This window comes from Lepisosteus platostomus, chromosome 26 (assembly GCF_059453375.1).
Source record: "Lepisosteus platostomus isolate fLepPlt1 chromosome 26, fLepPlt1.hap1, whole genome shotgun sequence".
NCBI classification, from domain to species: domain Eukaryota; kingdom Metazoa; phylum Chordata; class Actinopteri; order Semionotiformes; family Lepisosteidae; genus Lepisosteus; species Lepisosteus platostomus.
This window is the reverse complement of record NC_142636.1, coordinates 8,304,541-8,326,264: the sequence shown is the minus strand read 5'-3', so window position 1 is coordinate 8,326,264 and position 21,724 is coordinate 8,304,541. Positions and strand designations below refer to the sequence as shown.

At 52.2% G+C, this 21,724-nt stretch overlaps 1 protein-coding gene and 1 long non-coding RNA gene across 2 annotated transcripts in view; one reads left to right on the top strand and one right to left on the bottom strand.

The window, feature by feature from the left end:
- The first annotated feature begins 203 nt into the window (after positions 1–203).
- LOC148639943 (uncharacterized) lies at positions 204–3,449 on the top strand. The gene is made up of 2 exons (XR_015930616.1): positions 204–823; positions 2,791–3,449. It is a non-coding gene; the product is annotated as an uncharacterized LOC148639943 (long non-coding RNA).
- Positions 3,450–5,225: 1,776 nt separating this feature from the next.
- Positions 5,226–21,724, bottom strand: part of thbs3a (thrombospondin 3a) — a 29,329-nt gene continuing 12,830 nt past the window's right edge. Inside the window, exons 7-23 of the mRNA XM_088620569.1 lie at positions 21,171–21,222; positions 19,630–19,778; positions 19,088–19,228; positions 18,333–18,407; positions 17,930–18,082; positions 17,697–17,807; positions 17,061–17,168; positions 16,249–16,408; positions 14,942–15,060; positions 14,420–14,472; positions 14,053–14,246; positions 13,756–13,934; positions 13,267–13,315; positions 12,961–13,157; positions 12,240–12,412; positions 8,300–8,439; positions 5,226–6,970 (exon numbers count right to left, since the gene is read on the bottom strand). Of these exons, the coding sequence (XP_088476695.1) occupies positions 6,909–6,970; positions 8,300–8,439; positions 12,240–12,412; positions 12,961–13,157; positions 13,267–13,315; positions 13,756–13,934; positions 14,053–14,246; positions 14,420–14,472; positions 14,942–15,060; positions 16,249–16,408; positions 17,061–17,168; positions 17,697–17,807; positions 17,930–18,082; positions 18,333–18,407; positions 19,088–19,228; positions 19,630–19,778; positions 21,171–21,222 (2,115 nt within the window). The 3' untranslated portion in view covers positions 5,226–6,908. The remainder of the gene's footprint in view (positions 6,971–8,299; positions 8,440–12,239; positions 12,413–12,960; positions 13,158–13,266; positions 13,316–13,755; positions 13,935–14,052; positions 14,247–14,419; positions 14,473–14,941; positions 15,061–16,248; positions 16,409–17,060; positions 17,169–17,696; positions 17,808–17,929; positions 18,083–18,332; positions 18,408–19,087; positions 19,229–19,629; positions 19,779–21,170; positions 21,223–21,724) is intronic.

Below are 21,724 nucleotides of genomic sequence, written 5' to 3'. Positions count from 1 at the left end.
CAGTGACCAGTAACGAGACCCAGACCAGATCGCCCAGGTGACGATGGAGTGGGGTTCCCCTGGCCTGTACCTGGTCTGGCGTGTCAGGCGTGGGTCTCAAAGGCGGAGGTGGTGTGTGTGTTGGGGGGGTGCAGTTACGGTACAGTGTCAGAGCTCTGGCTGGGGCTGGGGGGGTCGTGCAGGACGCTGAACGGACCCGCGAGGCCGGCGAGCGACAGGACAGACAGGTGAGCGCGCGTCCCTCCCGAAAGTCACGCGCGGGGCAGCGCTCGTTTCACACGCCTGGCGGCGGGAGGGGGTGAGGTTTTGTTACAGCCGATGCCAGGAGCGCCGGGCGCTCCAAAAATCTCGCGGGAGATGTCCCGGGAAACGTTGCCCTTTTAAGAGAGAGAGAGAGAGCGCAATCGCGCACGGTTCAGTGAGCACAGTACAGGCGCCTTTGTGCATTGTGGCTGCGGCCGGAGGCGTGGCTTGCCGCGGGCCGCGCTGGGGCTATTCAGCCCGGAGAGGCTATTGTGCGGCGATGTGGGAAAAGCGAGAGACCCCGTGTCCTGGGAGCTGCACACAGCTCAGCCCCCCGACAAGTGTGAGGACCGCGCCAGGAGAGGACAGCCAGCCAGCGCTCGGATCCTGTTGAGCCCCAGCGAGCCCGGTCAGAGCAGGAAACTTCTGTGCGACAGAAACTGCCTTTTTGTTTTGGTGGTGGGGCATTGTTTTTTTTTTTTAAAAAAAAGATATTTTCTTTTAACTAACGAAGGGGATGATGCCACTTCATTCGCTCAAAGAAAGACATGCCCTTGCGTCTTCGGACCGAAAGGCAAAGGTAAGGTGTCTTCTCGGAGGATGGAAACTTCTTGTGGAGTTTCTGCGCCTTGTGCGCGCGCGTCCGGGCAAATAGCCGCAGCTTTCATTGGTGGGGGGAGTTTTATTTTCAGAATAAAACAATAGGACTTATCCTCATCGTATAAATATCTAAACATGGTTTAATACATTTGTTTTTTTTTCCGCTGCAAGTGCCGTCCGCTCGCAGCCTACAGGAGGACAACCCCCCCCCCGCTCGCCTCTTAACAGAATATGCCCGGTTGCCTGGAGACCGTCGCCGTGGAAACCATTTTAATGTCGCTGCGTTATTCATTAGCTAATGTTTGTTCTTTTCAGACTTGGGAACGCACAAACAAAAACGCGCTTGAACCAGACTTCCGTTACCACCAAAAAAAAAAAAGTTTCGCGGGGACGCACAAAAGTTAGGTGAGAATGGCGTCATCCGATTCTCACGCTCCCCCCCCACACCCCCGCGAACGCGAGTGGGGTGTAGCGTCAGTCACTCCAGTTGCTTTTATTTCTGCGTGTGTGTGGTCATTTCCTAATTAAAAGTAAAAAACAAAACAACAAACAACAAAAGCCTGTTTGGGAAGCAGCCCCCACCGAAAAGGAGAAAACGCTTCGTGGACACCCAGACAGAAAAGTGTCAGGTTGTCGAATACGTAACTTTCAGAGTTTGCGAGAGTTTGTTTTTGAACAGGTACAAACGCACAAGCGTCCAACGGGGTAAATTATAACGCCGGGCCACTTTTCGGACCCGGGAGTGGCGATTTCGCGTCTACACCGCCGGGCTGAGACGGTGCAAGTGCGCGCTGAGCTCTCATCGGAATAATCCCGGCTCACTCTGCGGGCGCTGGAACTCGGCTCCGCGCTCTGGTGCGGTAGTCCTTTCGTCCTGACCCGAAGTTTACACTACGCAGTTCAGAACTGCGCTGTTATAAATTGTTTTTTTTTTCTTTCTTAGAGCTGCTATTAAGATCATAGCCCGTGTTGGTGGCTCTTCGCGAGCTGCCGCAGACAATGGAATAAATCGAACCCACGCAGTGAACGTGCGCCCCCCCCCAGAGGCCGGGGCAGAAGCTTTCAGGTTTTCGTATTTCGCACAGAGCCGGTCCCAGCTGTGTCCGGGTGCGAGTTCCCTCTCGGCGTGCTCGGCGTGACGCTCGGCGGCGCATGGGCAAGAAAACAATCTGAACGTGCTTAAGTCCCGCTGCTCCCATCTACCCCACTGGTCAAAATATTAGGAACCCCTCACCCACATACGTGGAGCAAATGTTTGATGAAAGACTCATCAATAGAGGCAGCTGTCTGGAGAAAGGCAACCTACTGCTGCCTGGAGGAACTTATCACAGACTCTAGCGGGCTCTGTGTACCCCCTGGCCGAAATATGAGGTACCCCAGTGTGACGAGGTGCCGATGCACCCCCTTGTCACACCACCCTGAGAGAGACCGGCCATGCGCTATTGGCTGCAGGTGGATGCTTGACACAGACCTATAATTCAGACAGAAATCACTGGTCAACCCTAAGGCCACAATATTAGGAACTCTCTGCCCCCTCCATCTCTAGCATCACAAGCACACACACACGATGCAAAGCAATAGACAGGCAATATGCTGTTACCTCAAGGAGCTTCACTGCTCTTATATACCCAGTGGCCAAAATATTAGAAACCCCCCCCCCCCCCCACCAGAAACATCAGCAAAGGATGCTACTTTTTAGCATGGAGTTAGAAATTCTCTACACACACAGAGAATAAATATATGCATATCCTTCTGGATTCTAATATGTACCAGATTGCCAGATTAACAGATGCATGCGATAAAGACAATGGAAAGAAAATGAAGTCGAATCCCAATCCTGATTCCGAAGGTGATATACAACGGGGTTATATTTTGAGACTTTTTTTTTAGTGCCTCGGGTGCACAGCTGTGACGTGGAAACGTACTCAACCGGTTTGTCTTTTGCAGAGCCTTGGAATAGCATCCGGAGATGTTCCTGGGCGGATCGCCCCTCGTGCGGTATTCCGAGCGTGGGGCGCTGCTGGGGCGATCCCGGCGCTGTCCCGCGCCCCCGGCTCCGACGGCCCGGCAGGTGTGGGATGCAGTGCACTGTTGTCCGATCTCCTCCCAATATTGCACTCGTCCCGGCCTCCCGGACCCTCGGGACACCACGCTCCGGGTTGGGGGAAGGGGGGAGGGGGGGTCAGCCTGTGGCCTCGGGGACCCCTGTTCCTTCACTCGGAGGGCTGGCGCTTGACGTGACTGGCCGAGTGTGTGGCCAACAGGCCCTCCGCATCGGGGCGATGAAGAGGCCGGCTGGATCAAAGACCTGTACCAGAGTCACGCACAAACATGGCCACGGTGGGGCTGTGGCTCCGTGGCTCAGGATCTGCACCTGGAGGTTGCCGGTTCAAATCCCACAGCCAACAGAGGAATCCTGTTGGGCCCCTGAGCAAGGCCCTTCACCCCAGCTGGTACAGGGGTGCTGTACAATGGCTGACCCTGCGCTCTGACCCCCAGCTTCTCTCCCTGTCTGTGTGTCTCATGGAGAGCAAGCTGGGGTCTGAGAAAAGACAAATTCCTAATGCAAGAAATTGTATAGGGCTAATAAAGTGATCTTACCGAGATCCTGTTGCACAGCAGTCGGATCCATTTTGGGATGGGTGGCCAATGGAAGTGGGTGTGTGGGGAGCCCTCCCACACGAACAGCCCCAATGGGACACAGCTTCTCATTGGCAAAGACAGGGGGCGCCGTCGAGGCCTGACCACCTTACTGGCCCTTCTTATCGGCCTTTCCCCTGTCTAAAGGAGCAAAACTAAAAATCACCCAAGACCGCTAGAATCAGCACAATGGGAACTCGCATGAGCCAGTACAGCGCCCCCTGCTGTTCACTGCCCTTCTCCATGCTGGTGTGTGGCCCCTGATCCCGTCGTGTGGCCCAAACTCCGCCAGCTGATGTTCTATGACAAATCCCCGCATTGTCTGTCTGCACGAAACGTTATGAAGTCCGACTCCAGATGACGGAACCCTTACACTTGCTGTGCGTGTCAGGATACCGCCCTGGATCGTAGGCTTTGTGGAGTAAAATATGTTTATTGTGTGGTTCAAATATGTGTCAGGCTGAACTTTTAAGCCAGAATTAACAGGTACCCTTTTCCCCTATTCGCTTGATAGTGGGGCCCTGCTGGGCTGCTTTACTCTGCGTTGCACTTGTATTAGTTGTGGGTTAAATTGTCAAGCAATAAATGTGTCATGAAAAAAAATGGCTAGAGTGGATCTTCTGTGCCTCTTGGCTCCCTGCTCTGCCTGTCTGATGAAGGTGTGAAAACGAGGGTTGTCCGTCTCCCAGGATGGATGGGGGCACATATGTGCTGTGCATGTCAAGCTAGAGCAGGATGGATGAAAGACAGGCTCCTGGACCACGTCAGCCATGGCAGTACAAACCAGAGGGCGCAGACCTCACTACCGCCCAGCAGGGGGCGCATGCCGCCTTACTATATTATTAAAGGCTGGTGCACACCGGTGAGGTCAGCCCCGCCCCCGCCTGGCATCTCAAGTTGCTTGGCCTGCGGTCGGGATGGGCTGGCCGGCAGCCACAGAGCCGTTAGGGAACTGATTGATTGAGGAACTCTGCCTGCATCCGCTGGCCGCCCTGTCCCTTTCCCTGTCCGGACCCCTGGCAGCTGGCTGGGCTCCATGGGAAGAAGGCAGGGGGTGGAGGGGTGGGGTGCAGGGCCAAAGTCCCTCATGGGAGAGTCTGCTGCTCCCCCTAGCAGGTGTGTTGAGCCCTTGACGCTGCTGTTTTGGAGCAGGGGTCATGCCACTGATTCTCAACTTCCAGGCTGTTCAATCCCGGGTTTGGAATCAGAGGGACTGGACCAGCTTTCAAGTGCAATAATGGAGACAGAATAAGTCACAGGCTGGGGGCCCTGGGGTGCTGTCTGTGTGGAGTTTGGATGCTCTTCCCTAGTTTGAATGGGTTCCCTCCGGGTGCTCATGTTTCCTCCCACAGTCCAAAGACATGCTGGTGGGTTAACTGGCCTCTGGGAAAACTGGCCTTCGTGTGAGTGTGTGTTTGAGTTTGTGTGTCTGTCCTGTGATGGACTGGTGTCCTGTCCAGGGAGTACCCTGCCTTGTGCCAGTTAGAACATGGACAGATTCCAAATGGGGTGGGTATGTCATTCAAACACACCAGCAATTCCATATTGCATGAAAAAAGCGAAACATTGCACAGAGACTCTTTTGGCAACCGCCGTGGGGAATGGAACAGCCTGATTTCTGGTACCCAAGTCTGGTTCTGACTGCCTGCTCTGGACAAGCAGTCCTTTCCAAGAAAACAGAGTAAGAGGGCCCTTGCGTGGGTGCTGTCGAGCCATGAAATCGCACTTTTGATTTCCCGATCTACCCACGGTTATCATTTTTATTTCATTTAGTCAGACAGACACAGGTTTGCACTGTATACACACGAAATCCGTGTACATCCAAACGAAATTCATGCACACGCCTAGACACCCATGTAAAAAGACAGGGGTTAAGACAACCAGGTTGTATGGATTGTCCATATGCATCCAGCTGTATTTGCAAGTCTTTAATGCCTCACTTTTTTACTAAGCAGGTTTTCCTTTGTGCACTTGTGTGCCAGCATGACTTCTGAACTTTTCACCTGCTGTTTTTCTGTTTTTGACAATATGCAAATTATTATTAGAAACCACTGCTATATATATATAGGGTGGAAATAAACCAACAGACATCTCATTACAATGCACGCATTACCCATAACACACACACAGCATCACACTCCCTCAGCTACAGAAACCTACTGAAACAAGGACACTAGTGGAAACTGAAAGGGAATGCTTGTAGCATTGATGGGGGTATTTCTTTACACAAAGGGTGGTGGGTGTCTGGAACAAATTACCCAGCCACATTGTTGAAACTGTTCCCCTGTGATCCCTCATGATCCCGCCGGACAAGATCCCCAGGAACAGCAGACTACTAGCAACCAAAACAGTGAAAGAGTAACAGCTACAGTACAATACTTTTATCTAGTTTATCTCTGGAGACCCAGCTACCTGTCTGTACTGGGAAGATACAGACTGGCCTGGATCGTTCACTCAGTCCTGGGCCTCCTGAATAAATAAGGTGCCTGTCTGGAGCACAGATTGACCCATTAAATCCTGACATTCGACCCTGGTACTGGCATCTGGGTGCAGTGACTGGAATAGGGCTGGTAACCATCTGCCCAGGAACGGCCAGGACGTGGTGGACTTCAGGTGGTGGTGCTTACTATCACCCTGGTCTTGTATACCCACTGGCCAAAATATTAGGAACACACTGGCACCAAGAGTCCTCCTGGTGGTCCTTAACGTTTTAACCAGTTGGTGCACAAAACACTTAAAGTGTCAGAAAGCATTTGAACTAAATTGAGGATGTTAACTCCACAAGGAAGATGAAAGGGAGCTCACACTGACTTTGACAGCAGGTGTTAGGGTTTTAGCCATGTTCTTGACTTTGAGATTAAAAAAATATAAGCTACAAACTTCCTGGACTGAAGTCACTCCATCCACCAGCTGCACACACGCATGTCTGCAGCACAAGCACAGCCTCAGGACACCTATCCCAGAGCTACAGGCCAGTCCAGGTTTTACACGGGTTCTGGTTTATACGGTAAGTCCTGTCCCAAGCTGGGTGTTCTCTGCTTGTTACCCTGTTGTGAGCACATCTACAAAGATGCACGCTGGGGTAGTTCAATAAATGTCAAACAGCTAGGAGTTTGTTTCCCCTCCATCAGTATATTTTTGCCCAAGACCCTGCAGCTTATAAAATCGGAAACGAATGAAACCTCTTCAGCAGAAAGTGTCTGATTCCCGGCAAGATTCCTTCTACACACCACACACACACCCACGCATGCACACAGAAATCAACAGGCTCTCGCTCTCTCAAACACTCACAGCAGCTCTGCAGGAAGAACTGCACTGGGCAGGAGACTGTGGGGACCCGAAGCGTCTCGGCGTTCAGGCTGCACTCGTGTAGGGGCTGTTCCTCACGCCCCACAGCCCGCCACGCCCCCCTCGCCACGCCCCCCTCACAGCTTGTAGTTGTGCTGTAGCTGCTTTCGGAACGGTTCAAAGTCTTCAGGCACAGTGTCTGAAATCAGGAGAGCAGGGACATGGTTTCAGGCACAAGCCTGCACTGCGCAGACAGAGACTTTAGATCAATTAAATGCAGACACAATTTCTTTCTGTGCTGCTACCTCACCCCCATCAGACACTGAAAACTGAAAGTTTTTTTAATGAAATCTGCAGCCTTGACACAAGCGCAGGTATGACACATGCTAACTTTTTTGTTTTTCTAAAAAACTCATTAGATTCAGTTTGTATAGGAGATCTGCAGCTCTGGGTCTACAGAGCCCCCTTCTAGTCTGTCCTACAAATCACCTGTTCTTTTAAATTGTAAGTTCTAAATCTACTAAGCAAGTCATTTGTTCAATTAAGGTAACATTGAATCTTGAGGGCAAGTGTCTTCATTTTAAATCATCACTAAATTACTTGTAAAAATCATGTTTAACTGTTTTAATGCAGATAATTGATTGAGGATTTAATGGCTGCCAAAAACATCTTGCTGGATATGGGCCGTCCAGCAGCAGGGTTGAAGGCTCCATGCTTTAGATGAACTAAATTCGTTTTTAAGTTACAAAACAACCTGTAAGAGGGCAGAAGGTTAAGAGGACATCTCGCTGGAACTACATTCCCCAGGATGCATTTGGGAATTAATGGCCATCCTTCGTCACCTGACCAACTGGTGGAACTCAATTGGTCAGCTGACAGTTAAAAGACCACAAAGCTGGATACAGATGGCACATCAGGAAATTACTGATGGAGTGTGGAAGAGCAGGAGTTTGGAAGAATCTAAGAGGGGGGCTTTTGTTTTAGGAGCCAGTTACCCAGCCGTTTTTGGAGAGGAATTTCAGAAATTGAGTTAGTAGCTTAAGGAAAACTAGGCTTTTGTTTTGCTTTTGTTTTGTTATAGAGGTGTAAAATGAGATCCAGACTTCACATCTGTGCTGTTGATGTATCCAGAGGTCCTTGAGCTGAGTTATCCCAGTTTGGGATCGCCAGTTGACCCCGACTGGCTTTCTCTGGTAACAAGTGGGAATCTGTTGTAGACATGCTCATGTGACCTGTGACCTTCTGCAGGAGTCATGTTTTGCAGGAGAGGTCATGGCAACTGGAGGAATGTGCAGAGGGTGGCAGAATTTCATTTTCTTACATTACACCAGCTCTTAGTGACCTCATCAAATCACTTCCCAACTTTGGCATTGATTAATACCAGTTTTCCATCTTTTCTGATTGAGGATGGGGCTATCTAGCACCAGGCTATTTTAACATACCCCACTTTGCTTGTTTGTGACCTCTGACCTCTGACAGACCAAGACAAACTGACTCTCCCCCCCCCCCAACTCCCCTGCTCCCATACCATTGCAGCGGTAGCGCAGATTGGACCAGATGACGTTCTCCTGGGAGAAACAGAACACGCCCAGCCGGCCCCCTCTCATTGAGGTATCGATGATCACCCCGGAGTCAGCGACCAATCCAGGCCCTTCATACAGCTTCACCCTGCCAAAACAACAAAAAAGAAACACTGCTGTAAAAGCAGAAGTGCAGCCAATGACACACAGGAGGTGGGGCCATCCAACTGGAGGTGTGCGGAGCTGGGCAGCCAATGGGCACGCAGGAGGAGAGGGGTGTGGCGGGAGAGGGGGAGGGGCAAGGGAGGTCAGTTTTATGAATGAAAACAATGCTGGAGTCCGTTTAAGCCTCCCAAGCTGGCCCGCTAACTACAATCGCACTAAAATCCTGACGAGCACTTCTGTGCAGAAGGCAAAGCCGGTTCCACAGGTCTGGAGTGGAACTCCAGAACGCAGGGGAGTTGGAAATGGCCTGCTGGGAAGCAGGTCGCCCTCGGCCTGCAGCTGGGCAACAAGACGAGCCAGGGGACAGAGTTCCAGCTGTCGGCTTTTCGAGCGCCGCAGTGGGAGAAGGTTAAAGCCAGCAGGTGCATCGAGTGCTTCCGAGCAGACGGTCTATTTCCTAAAAAAAAAAGCAGAAAACGGAAAACACAGCCCACAGCGCCCTTTTCAAAACAGCATCTCTGACAGCGAGGGCGGTGAGACTGTGGGTCTCAAGAGAACGCCCTTGCAGTCGGCCCCGGTCTCGGCCTCTTTCCTCTCCAGCACACCGGAGCGCTCGGCTGTCCCCGTGTGAATTGTTCAGCACCGCACAGAGCAGGGTGTCATTCACAGCACGTCTGAATGAGCCCTGGGGGCAGAGAGGGAGAGTGAGAGAGCTCTCCAGCCCCCACAGGGACCCCCCACTCTTTCTTCAATGCAAGGCAGGGAAGCAGTGTTCTTAAGATGACAGTATACTGCGCTGGCCAGAGCAGTGGCACCAGCTGCAGCTCACAGATCATCTCCACTGGGGAGGCAGGGGGGGGTTTGAAGATACTCTGGTGTGCCCGTGCCCTGCTGGCAGATTTCGGTTCAAAGCGAGTTAACGTGGGAGATGATCTGGCCTTATGTGAGCGCAGGCCCGGCAGCTGGGCAACTTTTCACTTTTCCCCATATTTTCGCGAGCCCTCTGCCTGTTCTCTCTCCTCAGCTCGTGTTCAGTCTCGCTGACCTCCCCATTCCTGTCCGTCTCAGCCTCCAGACCCTTCCCTGCCCTGTTCCACCCTTCTGTCTTTGACCACCTTTCTCGCTCCTCTCTCCTGCTCCCTCTGCCTCTTCCTCCCTCCCCCCCATCTCCCGTTTTCCTCGCCCTCTCTCTCCTGGGTCCCCCACTCTGCATATGAAAAGACAGAGCTGCTGAGCTACCACATTCCTGCCAAGGATTGGGTTGGCATGGCGACGGGGAGACAATGGCCAGTTGGGGGGGGGGGAGAGGTGGGGGGGGAGCTCTTTCTCTCCCTGAACTTTCCCTTGAGGTTTGGGAAGAAAAGGGAGAATCGACTGATCGCCCCCCCTTCTGTCCCCCCACCCCTCTTTAAAACACTGAAGGCTTCGCCCTCTAGTGTCCAGATGGCAGGGAGTTCGCTTAAAAGTGTTTATTTCTCCTTACATGGTTTTCTGCATCTCAGAGAGCTCATAATAGAGGTTATTCAGCCCATCAGGGTCATTTCACTGCTCGTATCTTACCGAGTCTCAAAGGGTCTTATTTGTTGACCAGTCTTTTCTTGAAAGGCTTTAACAGCATGTTTGCAACCTGTTCCAGACTCCCACCCCTCTTTGTGCAAAGAAGGGCCTCCAGAGTTTTCCCTCCCAAACTTTGCAGGAGAGCCCTGCATATTTGCTGGCACTAAGGACTCAGCTGGAATTTTAGGGAGAAATCTGGTGTCAAGGTGCAAATGCTCAACGTCATCGTGTAATGGAGAGCTGGAGAGACCGCTGTGCTCACGGAGGCGCAGGCTGCGTTAACTGGGGAGGGTCGGAGCACATCTGGAGCTGCTGCTGGGGTGAGATTTTGGGGGATGGGAAGGGAGCTTGGTGTGTCAGGCTTGTGGATCAGGAAGTTGTCATGCTCAGTCAGAGATGCCAGTGCAGCATTGCAGTCCAGATGCCACAGGTGCGAGCCTGCATAGTGTCATTGGCCAACTGTGGCCGGGATCCCAGAAGTTATGGTGGCAGTTGCTCCCCAGGGTATCCCTGGATCAGGTCTGCTGTGCCACAGTATGTAAGAATCCCACTGCACAGCAGTCTGATCCGCTCCAGGGTTCACAGTGACATCAGTAAGAATCCCACTGCACAGCAGTCTGATCCGCTCCAGGGTTCACAGTGACATCAGTAAGAATCCCACTGCACAGCAGTCTGATCCGCTCCAGGGTTCACAGTGACATCAGTAAGAATCCCACTGCACAGCAGTCTGATCCGCTCCAGGGTTCACAGTGACGTCAGTAAGAATCCCACTGCACAGCAGTCTGATCCGCTCCAGAGTTCACAGTGACGTCAGTAAGAATCCCACTGCACAGCAGTCTGATCCGCTCCAGGGTTCACAGTGACATCAGTAAGAATCCCACTGCACAGCAGACTGATCCGCTCCAGGGTTTACATTGAGTCTTGTGACTCAGCAGATGACAGCGAGAGTGGCAGCGACAGGGATCAGAGGTGGTAGCAACTGCATATTGAAGAGCAATATGAGAGAGAATATAACAGCAGGGTAGTGGTAGTTGGCGATAGTGATTAGATTGATTTACTTAATTTGGAATCTCCAGCTGCCTAAAAGGCTTAGTTTTGTGACGATCACTGCTGGACCCCGGTCAGGAGAGAACCAGGCACGTGCAGACATGCCTCCATCGTCATGTGACCTGCTGGAGCTGCATAAGCACCGGAGGGGGGAGCTGGAAACCTGCAAGTCTCAGCAGGGGGCGCTGTTTGCTGGCCCCCGGGGCAACGGATCCCCACCCTCGCTCCTGCAGCCCTGAGCCCCTGTGTGCTGCCTCTTTAGGGGTCCAGGGTCAACCCCTCCTACACGCACACAAGAAAATCAACTTCAGCAGGGACAGAGTGGGAGCTGGCAGATCTCCTCCTTCTGGGTTCGGTACCTGTCTGACTTATTACAGCCCTACTCCCCAGTTCGCAACCTTCTGCTCTGCTGCTGTCCCCCAAGATCACATACACTCCATGCGTGACAGGGCCTTTTCCTGCGGCGCCCCAAAGCTCTGGAACTCTATCCCCAAGTATGCCAGAGTCATGTACCCTGGGTGCTTTCAAACCCAGACTCAAAACCTTCCTGTGCAGAAATACGTTTACTTAAATGACGTCTGCTGCTCCTTGGCATATTCTACTGCTTCTAAACCCTAGTTTTAAAGAGTGCTAACTCTGTTATCTTCCCGTCTTTGTTTCTGGTTTCTTTGTTATAAATTATTTATTTTCCTTTTCCTGGCAAGTGCTTGAAGGAGATACTTTTAAAGGCACTAGATGATGATGATGATGTGTGGTGGCTTTGTGGCTAAGGCTCTGCGCTTATGGTTAGAAGGTTGCCGGTTCAAATCCCGTGGCCGGCAGAGGAATCCTACTCCGTTGGGCCCCTGAGCAAGGCCCTGAACCCCAGCTGCTCCATGGTCGCTGTACAATGGCTGACCCTGTGCTCTGACCCCCAGCTTCTCACCCTGTCTGTGTGTCTCATGGAGAGCAAGCTGGAGTATGTGAAAAGACAAATTCCTAATGCAAGAAATTGTATATGGCTAATAAAGTGATCTTAAATCTTATCTTATCAATTGTCTCAGCTGCAGAGCACACACCTCAAGGCTCAGTCGAGGTGGAATAATGGCACAGCCCGGCCCAGAACAGCAGAATAGTGATGCTCCGGACCACAGAGAGGCCCAGCTTGGACTCCTGTGCCGGGATTCTGCGGGATCGTACCGGATGTATCCCACCTGCGGGCGGTGGGTGAGGTGCCAGCGGTAGGAGGTCTTGTCCCTCCAGCCCACGTTGCGGGGGTCCTTCCACAGCAGGGTGACCTCGCCCGGCGTGTCGCCCGTGTTCCACAGCGCGTTCCTCAGAAACTCGCCCGGCCCCGTCCGAGACTTCACCGCCTGGGGATTGAGAGGAAGAGTTGGCCCGCACAGGGAGAGTGAGCTAATTCCCACAGTCCCAGGCAGGACACTGGCATACTGAACCCAGAGAGGGATGAGGAATGAGGAGGAGGGATAGGGAATGAGGTAGAGGGATAGGGATAAGGAGAAGAGTAAGGAATAAGGCAGAGGGATAGGGAGCAGGATAAGGAATTAGAGGACAAAGGACAAGGAGAGGGATAAGGAATGAGGGGATGAGGGATAGGGAATGAAGAGGAGGGACAGGGAGGGGAATAGGGAATGAGAGGCAGAGGGATAAGGAGAGAGATCAGGAATGAGGATAGGGATAGGGACAGGGATAAGGAATGAGAGGATGAGGGATAGGGAATGAGAAGTGAAGGTGATGGAAGGATAGAGGAAATAAGAGGCAGGATGGTGGGACAAGGATTGAAACGGATCTGACTGGACTGGATAAATGCAGGCAGGAGGGCAGGAGGGCAGGAGGGCAGGAGGGCGGCGGTGCGTCTGAGCTCACAGGCTGAGCGACGTGCCCAGCTGGCAGTGCCCACCTTCAGCTGCAGCCCCGGCGCCGCCACGGCGCGGAAGGGCACAGACTGCCAGTACGCCTGCTCCGTCTGCTTCCACATCACCACGTAGAAGCTGGAGGAGTCCTGGTAGCCGAAGATGAAGCCGGCGTAGTCGTCGTCCGTCACCGTGTTGATGTGGAAGGTGCCCTCGAAGTCGACCCCGTTGAAGGCCGTGTAGCCTGCAGGGCACAGCACAGGCGCGGGTCAGAGCCTCGAGGGCGCGGGCGAGAGACCCCCTGGAGGAGGCTGGAGGACCCCCTTCAGTGGAGGACAGCATACTGTACCTACCTACTGCCAGCCCAGGATCACTGTTCATGGTCTGCACAATCTCCATGCCCTGGGAACGCACACACAGAAAGTGTGTCACAACAGGTAACCCACCTCTCTTCGACTCTTTTAAAGACCTGCATTGATGAGGGCCACTTTAATTGCTGTTAAATTACTGTCTTAAAAGTAATCTAATTGTTTAATAGAGTTGATTCCTTAACTGCTTCTTAATTGACCAAATTGGGAATGGACTGGAACAGCCACTGGCAATAGAGTGGAAGAGTGGTCCAGCCCTTGACCACGGTTGCCATGGGAAACACCACTGGCAATGGAGTGGAAGAGTGGTCCAGCTCTTGACCATGGTTGCCATGGGAAACACCACTGGCAATGGAGTGGAAGAGCGGTCCAGCTCTTGACCACGGTTGCCATGGGAAACACCACTGGCAACAGAGTGGAATGGAACAAAACGGTGGTCCAGCCCTTGACTCTGGTTGTCATGGAAACACTGACCTGGTTGAGCACCACCCAATTGGGGTCGATCTGGGCGTCGCCCTCGGGGTCCAGAATGACCGTCTGATAGGCCCGGAAGTCGGTGAGGGTGACCTCGGCGCTCTCCGGGCACACGTCGTTCAGATCCATCACCGTGTCGTTGTCGAAGTCGTTCTCACAGACATCGCCCACCCCGTTCCCTAGGGAGGGAGGCGGCCGGGGAGAGGAGCTTGTCAGTTATCCTACATCGTACAGGAACAAGCCAAGCAGAGCCAAAGACCTGGACCACTTTCATGGCCCCAGACTGGCGGCCCGTACCATCGGAGTCTTTTTGGTTGGGATTGGGGATGAGCCGGCAATTATCCGGGCCTGGAGGTCCGGAGTCGGGAATGCCATCGTTGTCGTCATCTTCATCGCAGTCGTCTCCAATCCCATCATTGTCCGAGTCTAGCTGGGAGCTGTTGGGAATCTCCGGACAGTTGTCCCTGGTGTCCTGGTGACCATCCCCATCACTGGAGAAAGAGGAGGAGGGGAGTGAGAGACAGAGGGAGTGGGAGAAGAGGAGGAGGGAAGTCAGTCATTTCCCTGCTGGATATCTGGATTTCCCTGCTGGTATCTGGATTGTCCAGTACATGGCAGCGATGCTGTGTTGGGGTGTAAGGTGCTATACAGCATGAGCACTCACAGGTCCTGGTTGGTGTCACAAACATCTCCCACAAGGTCATTGTCAATATCCGTCTGTGGGGAGGAAGAAGAGGTGAAAGGTTAAAGGTCACTTCTCTCATTACAGCTGTGAACATTTTTAATTTTTTTTGTATTTATGCTTAACAGAATAATAAAAATTACAATACAAACAAGAGTACATATAACAGTTCAAGACAAAAAGATCTCCAGGGGGTACATATTACTACATAAATTCAAGTTATGAAAAAAGATTAAACAAATTAAATAAAAATAATGTCCGTGCCGCTAAGCTGTGAACATTATTCATGCAGCTCACCTTCTTAAAACAGCTGTGAGCAGCACTAGACGACATACAACGCGCAACACAACCACCGGCCAAAATATTAGCAACCTCTATTGGCTAACATGCTGGGCCACTGTGATGACGGACCGGCATGAATAGCTTAATAAGGACCCCAGGATGAACTGCACAATGAATCAGTTCCCACATGTGTACTGTGGGGGAACGAGGAGTCATCCTCACCTGGGTGGGGTTGCTGATCTCAGGACAGCTGTCACACGCGTCGCCCACCCCGTCTCCGTCCCGGTCAGTCTGAAGGGGGTTCGGGACCTTGGGGCAGTTGTCTAGGACGTTCGGGATACCTGCCAGACACGAAGGCACAAAGGGTTCAAGTCAGACGAGGAAAGGTGCACCACAACAGCTTAGGGGGACAGAAGCTTCACTATCTTTAGCCTGTAATAGAAATTGCTGAGGGACTAGGGTCTCGAATTGCAAACCATAACAGATGCTGACCAAGTCAATCTTTGTTTGCACGTGTTTAAGATCAACAGTCCAAGGTCCCGGGGGGTACGAGGCCAGAGAACAGAAGAGATGGGAGAAGATTGAGGGAGTCTGGGACCTAGTGCCGCCGAACAGGGATCTTTCAGGGATTCAGGGATCATTTTCAATCAGGCACAAGCCAGGAAGCACACAGGATAGGTCAAATGACCTCCTCTTGGTTGACAAAGCGAGAGTCAGGGAGTCAGGGTTTTTATGTAGTTTACTGAGCTCAATCTAACACAGAGGGCTCCAGTTCAGAGTTCCCATCAGTCATCCTCACTTGCAGCCTTTCAGACTGATCTTCTCAGACATCAGGTTCAGCAGGCCTGGCCCCACAGTACTCATATGGGAGACCTCACAGGAAAACCAGGCTGCTGCAGGAGGAGGTTTTCTTGGAGCACTAGGTGGTGCTCTTTGCTCAAGAACAGAATTTCTAGTCCAGTGCCTAACGAGGGTGAACATGGGACACTGTAGGAGGTGCAGAACGATCTTCTCCCACTGGGCAGAACATGAAGATACAACCAACTGCTCCACAACTCTGTGAAGCCGAACCGGTGCGACGGGCACTGTAGCAGACTGATCGAGAGGAATTTTTAAAATGTTTTGAGACTGGGAACAAAACTGCAGCGGGTTTTTGTCATGCGGACGGGGCTCGGCGCACAGATCCTGTTCCGGAAGGGAAGGCTGAGGCAGCCCAGAACTTCTCCCCCCGGCCCAGGATGGAATCCCGAATGATCGCACCCAGCGGAGCTGCACGCGCCAGGTGAGAAAAAAAGCACTGAAGCAGGAAAAAAGGGAACCAGAACCTCCCAGAGAGAACGGATCGCTGAGAGAGCCGCCAGACACAACCGCAAACTTCCTGAAAAACTGGTAAAAATAAACACGTTTTATTCCGTTTGAATCCTTTGCTGTTTCCCAACTAGAACGTCAAGGATTCTGCCTAAAGTCCAGGAGGCGGGTGTCTGTGGGCTGGGGAGGGGGGGGGGGGTACCATTGAGGTCGGAGGTTACCGTCTCCGTCGATGTCGTTATCGCAGGCGTCGCCCTCCCCGTTGCTGTCCGTGTCCTGCTGGTTGATGTTGGGCACGTTGGGGCAGTTGTCGCAGGCGTCCCCGAACGAGTCCGTGTCCGAGTTCTGCTGGTCCTTGTTGGGCACCAGGCGGCAGTTATCCTGCGGAGAGGAGGGATTGGGACACAACGGATCAGCGACACTTCTGGAGCGTCCGCAGGGCCCGACGCAGACGCTTGTTCCGAAGGCTCGTATTCGGGATTCAATCCAGGCAGGTGGGCTGGGTGGTACTGGAGGATCCGAGCTCATTAGGATCCACGCTGCTGCCGAAAACTTGAAATGATGCTGGATGACCACAAGAGGGCGCCAGCCTGCAACATCCTACTTCACTGGCGATGCCTCGAACATTAACCTTGGCAGCACAGACTCGGATGTGTACCGGAATGGACAATGTTAATCACAGACACACAGTGAAAAAAACAGAGCCCAGAGAGACAGGCAGGTGAATCAAACACACAGTCACACAAGAATGATCATTCTGGTAACCTGCAGAACTCATAGAGATCTGGCTTGATATTGGAGCTGCCCCAGAACTACAAGAAGAGAACTAAAAGTGTTAGACTTTTCCAAACTGGTGTTGCTGAACTCGTTATGGTGAACCCCGATCACGTGGGATCACGCGTCCTCATTATTTCTGAGACCGATCAGGGCGAGCGAACAGCTGATCGGTGTTATTGATCTGATCCGGTGGAGAGTTAGGGGCGACACGTGACAGGCGAAGAGAGGAGTGGCGGGGGGGGGGGGGGGGGCTGACCTCCACATTCTTGATGCCGTCCCCGTCCGCGTCCTCGTCGCACTGGTCCCCGATCCCGTCGTTATCGGCGTCCTCCTGCCCGGAGTTGGGGGTGAAGACGCAGTTGTCCTGAGCAGAGGAGAGGGGTGGAGAAAACGAGTGGAGGAATCAATACGAGGAATGAGGACCTCCTGCGGTGAGGCTTTAGCAGGATCTGATGCGCCATTCTGATATTTACATGCCCTGCCCCTCCAGACCCCTCAGAATAACCCACAGTGAAAAACAGCACCCTCACCTTTCACCCCATACTTTCACCCCTACACTGTTTTACTCAGGTGAACTGGCCACTTCGCATTCTTCATATATGAGATCCTGAGGACCTCTTTCCAATCAACATCGATTGTACACACTAGGTGGCGCTATCGCTTCCCCAGGCCAGCATGGACACAGATGGGGAGCTGGTGTGGCGCCCCCTAGTGTTCCCACAGAGGGCCGCTAGGGTCTATAAGCAAAGTGTGGGTGCTCCTTCACAAAAAGAGGTGTTCTATTGTGGTCAGGGGCAGATTTCTCCATAAACTGCACTAAAGAAGCACCTTTTATCCTAGTAGCTTCAATGCTTCACGACACTCAGCCCTGGAACGGGAGTCAGACACCGACCTGCTTGCAGTGCTTGTCGTTGTCGATGCAGGGCAGCGATTGGTCGGGGTAGCCGTCAATATCGGTGTCGGGGCCACAGGTGTGGCCGTTTCCCGCCCAGCCCACGTTGCACTGCAGGAGGGAAGGGCAGGGACGACAGGGAAAGTCACAGGTGAGAGAGCCATCGGGCTCATCCAAAATGAAGCCGAAATCGAAAAACTCCCCCCCCCCCCCCAGCTCTCCTGCAGACTCACCGCACAGGACACCTCCCCGTTCCTCTCCATGAGGCAGTGGGCGTTGACGTCGCAGGGGTTAAAGGTCAGCGTGCTGCAGGACTTGCGCGGGAAGCAGCCGGCTGTCTGGTTGCCCACAAAGCCCAGTTTGCACTGACCACACCTGAAGGAGCCCTGCCGGACCGGGAGAGAACGGGGGACAGAGCCTGAGAGAGGAGCAGAGGCTCCCCGTTCTCTACGGCATTGCCTTCAGAGAGCAGGGCAGGAGCAGGCGACAGGACGTCCCCACACACACCCTCTAGAACCGTCCCGGCAGAGCTCCGTCCTGTCTGCTGGGCTGGACTGGGGCTCTGACCCTCACTGTGCTGCGGGGGTCCGCCCCTCACCCCCCCCCACCCACCACCCTCGTGGCCCGAGCTCTCACCACTGTGTTGACGCACACCGAGTTGGGTACGCAGGCGTTGCTGCCCTCCGCGCACTCGTCGATGTCCGCGCACTCCTGCGGAGAAAGAGGCAAGCGCTCTTTACCGCCAGGTCTCCCAGCAGGCGTCAGCCCGCACAGAGCTCCTCATGTTCGAGTACACGAGCAACACCAATCACATGGACTGCATGTGGTCAGTCAAAGGACAAATAATAGGAATCAGGAATTAAAGCTGGAGTTTCAGCTATGCCATAGCGTCATTTTATCGGCATCACCTCATTGTAATATCCCACTAACAGTGTCACTCTAATGGTGATGTCACTATCTAGTAAGATCACCTAACTGCAAGATCCGTATCTAACAACACCACTCAGTTAACTGTGACATCACTACCTGATAACATCATTCTAACAGTGATGTCACTATCTCATAGGATCACCTAACTGTAACATCACTACCTAACAACATCACTTTAACAGTGATGTGACTATCTAATAGGACTGTGACATCACTCTCTAACAACATCATTTTAACTATGATGTCACTAACAGGATCATCTGTGACATCACTATTTAACATCACAAAACAGTGACGTCACTATCTGATAGGATCACCTAACTGCACCAAAAAAAATCGCTTTAATAGTACCGATTTCACCCTTTAACAATGTCATTCTAATCTTGATGTACGAACTCACAGAACTCACATTCACTGACAGCCCCTTGTGGGTATGTCTGGGGGTGTGTGCGTGGTCTCACCTGCTTGTGGCTCTTGGCAAACTCCACTCCCACCCCGCTGAGGGGCAGGCCGTAGTACCCCGGGGGGCAGGGGTCGCAGCGGAACCCCGAGGCTGTGTTCACACACCCCGATGGTGAGAAACAGGGCTGGGCCAGGGAGCACTGGGAGAGAGGGAGAGGGGGGATTGAGATCGGGGGTGGGAAGCAGTGGCAGAGGGAGACAGGAGCAGGGAGGCAGAGAGACAGAGAGATTATTAGAAGATAAAAATGGCGAGGCCCACCAGCACATACTGGTCTGTGTAGGAATGCACCCAGGACATGGGGGCCAGTATTAAGCAGTGGAATGTTGCATATGGACACAATTCTCAGAAGGCAGGGCGCAGAATTCTGCAAGGGGGTGAGCATTTGGCAGCAGTGAATACCAGGGACAACACTGAGCAGCAGGTTAGTGTTTTAATCATGATGACCAGCAGGGGTCAGCATTGCTCTTTTGTGCAGAGGTGGGGTGGAAACAAAGGCAGAACCGGGGCGCAGCGCCAGGCTGTGTGTTTGAAGAGGGGTACCTCGTCAATGTCCTGGCAGTGGGTGCCATTGCCAGCGGTGCCCTCGGGACAGGGCCCACAGCGGTAACCGGGGTACTCATATGTTTCCATACAGGACACCCCCTTAAAACAGGGATTGGGGGAGCAACGGGATCGCGGCTCGTGGAAACCTGGGACAAAGAGAGAGAGAAACGGAGAGGAAGAGTTTCTGAGAAACTTCACCAACACTTTGGGGTGTTACTGCATAATGGCTCCATAATCCCTTCAAAGCTGCAACACAAGACGTTATAACCAGGGACACATGCAAATGACATAAGGTGTGCATCAGAGGTCATGGCATTTGTTGTAACATCTCACCGCACCAAGCAGTAGAAATGATACTAAAATAAAAGCCATGACCTCTTACGCACACATGATGCAATTTGCACCTGTCTATAAATTGCAGGCCCTGAAGAGCTCTGTTGGGAGAGCATGAGACTCGTGATCTCAGGGTAACGGGTTCGTGTCCCACGCCGGGCGCCAGGACCTCCATGTTGGAGGTTGGGCACAAGGCTAACAGCCCTGTCCCGTAAAAAACTAATGTTACGGTAACAGGAACAGGGTGTTGCTACCCCTGCATTCCAGAAGGCATAACAGGCAAACATCCATCCCTCTATAAATCGTGACGCACGTGATTATAACGCCTTGTATAGCAGCTATGAAGGGGATATAGAGCCATCATGCAGCAACACTTAAATAAAGTCGTACCGAAATTTCTTTGTCATGTTAAAAAAACATCAGTTTTATTAAGAGATGGGGTGAATGATACGATCAATTAAAAATATGTGCCTGTTTAACTGTACCTAAGACCTGCTTTTTACTCAGTATGCTTCCCAGCACAGGTCTAGCACACACCTGCCTTGGAATATTGAGCTGACATGACGTGTGATAGGTGGATGCATGTGATCATATACCACACATATGGATATATCGGGATATACAGTATGAACATCCATATCCTCTGATCATTTTACAGTGCTACAAGAAAACTGTCGGAAGAGGCTTTTCTAGTTCTGCTTTAGGTATGCTCAGTCAGAATAGTCATAAATATTGCCCTTGATCAGTGCAGTATAGCCAGGCAATCGACAGTGAAATGGGCTTTAATATGGATCCTCTATGGAAGATCATGCAGGCTTATGGTGCTATGTTGGTAGAGACTTTTCATTCTGCTTCTCATCATTCAGAGCAACTTCTGCCTGTTCTTCCAAAACATCAGAACCTTGGTCAACTTATCTTAGAATATCCAGACCGACTCTACATATATCTACACATGTTCTCCATGTCTGATCTGGGTCCTGGCTGGCTGATGTGTCTGCAGGTTTTCCAGGTCTCTTCATGGCAGCAGCACTTGAAGAACTGGGAGAAACTGGGAATTTCTCTAGTGAAGCCAATACCGAACGAAGACTTGCAGACATGCTGGCCATCCAGGACCAGCACCTGACAGCTCTGACGGGACATCTGTCTATTCACAGAATCATGGGCTGAGTACAGAGATATTGTCCAGTGAAGGAGTACAGTCTCACCACACACTTGGCACTCCAGGATAGTGTTTCTGATCAAGGCCATCTCCTTCACCTGCACAGGGAAGGCGACAGGGCACAGTGTCACACAGCCGGACACTATCACAAAAAACCAGGTCTGGCTGATCTAGCTAACCCACTAGGGAAACCTGGGGGACCTAACACACATGAACCCCATTTAATACGGGGAAACACAGAACTGGGGACGAGTCCAGGCTGACTCGATATAATTCATCTCCCCAACTCTCAGCTGGTCCATGTCCTGCAAGCCTTTCCTTGACCCCTGTGGACAAAACCTGCCATTCTAACCTAACTGGCTGAATCTGTTTAGCCAGGATCGTCTATCTGGAGATATTAGTGTCCCTGATTTAGCATCAGTGGCTCTGGGTTAATATTCTAACCTCAATGTCTCACAGTCTACTGACGAGACTGTATCTTCTACCCTAGCACCAAGAGACTTTGCTGGTTTATCCCGAACTCAGAACAAACCTCCGTTGAGAGCTGAACTCTTTATAGAGCTATCAGCTTCCAGAAGCCGAATTCTCTAACAACCTCCT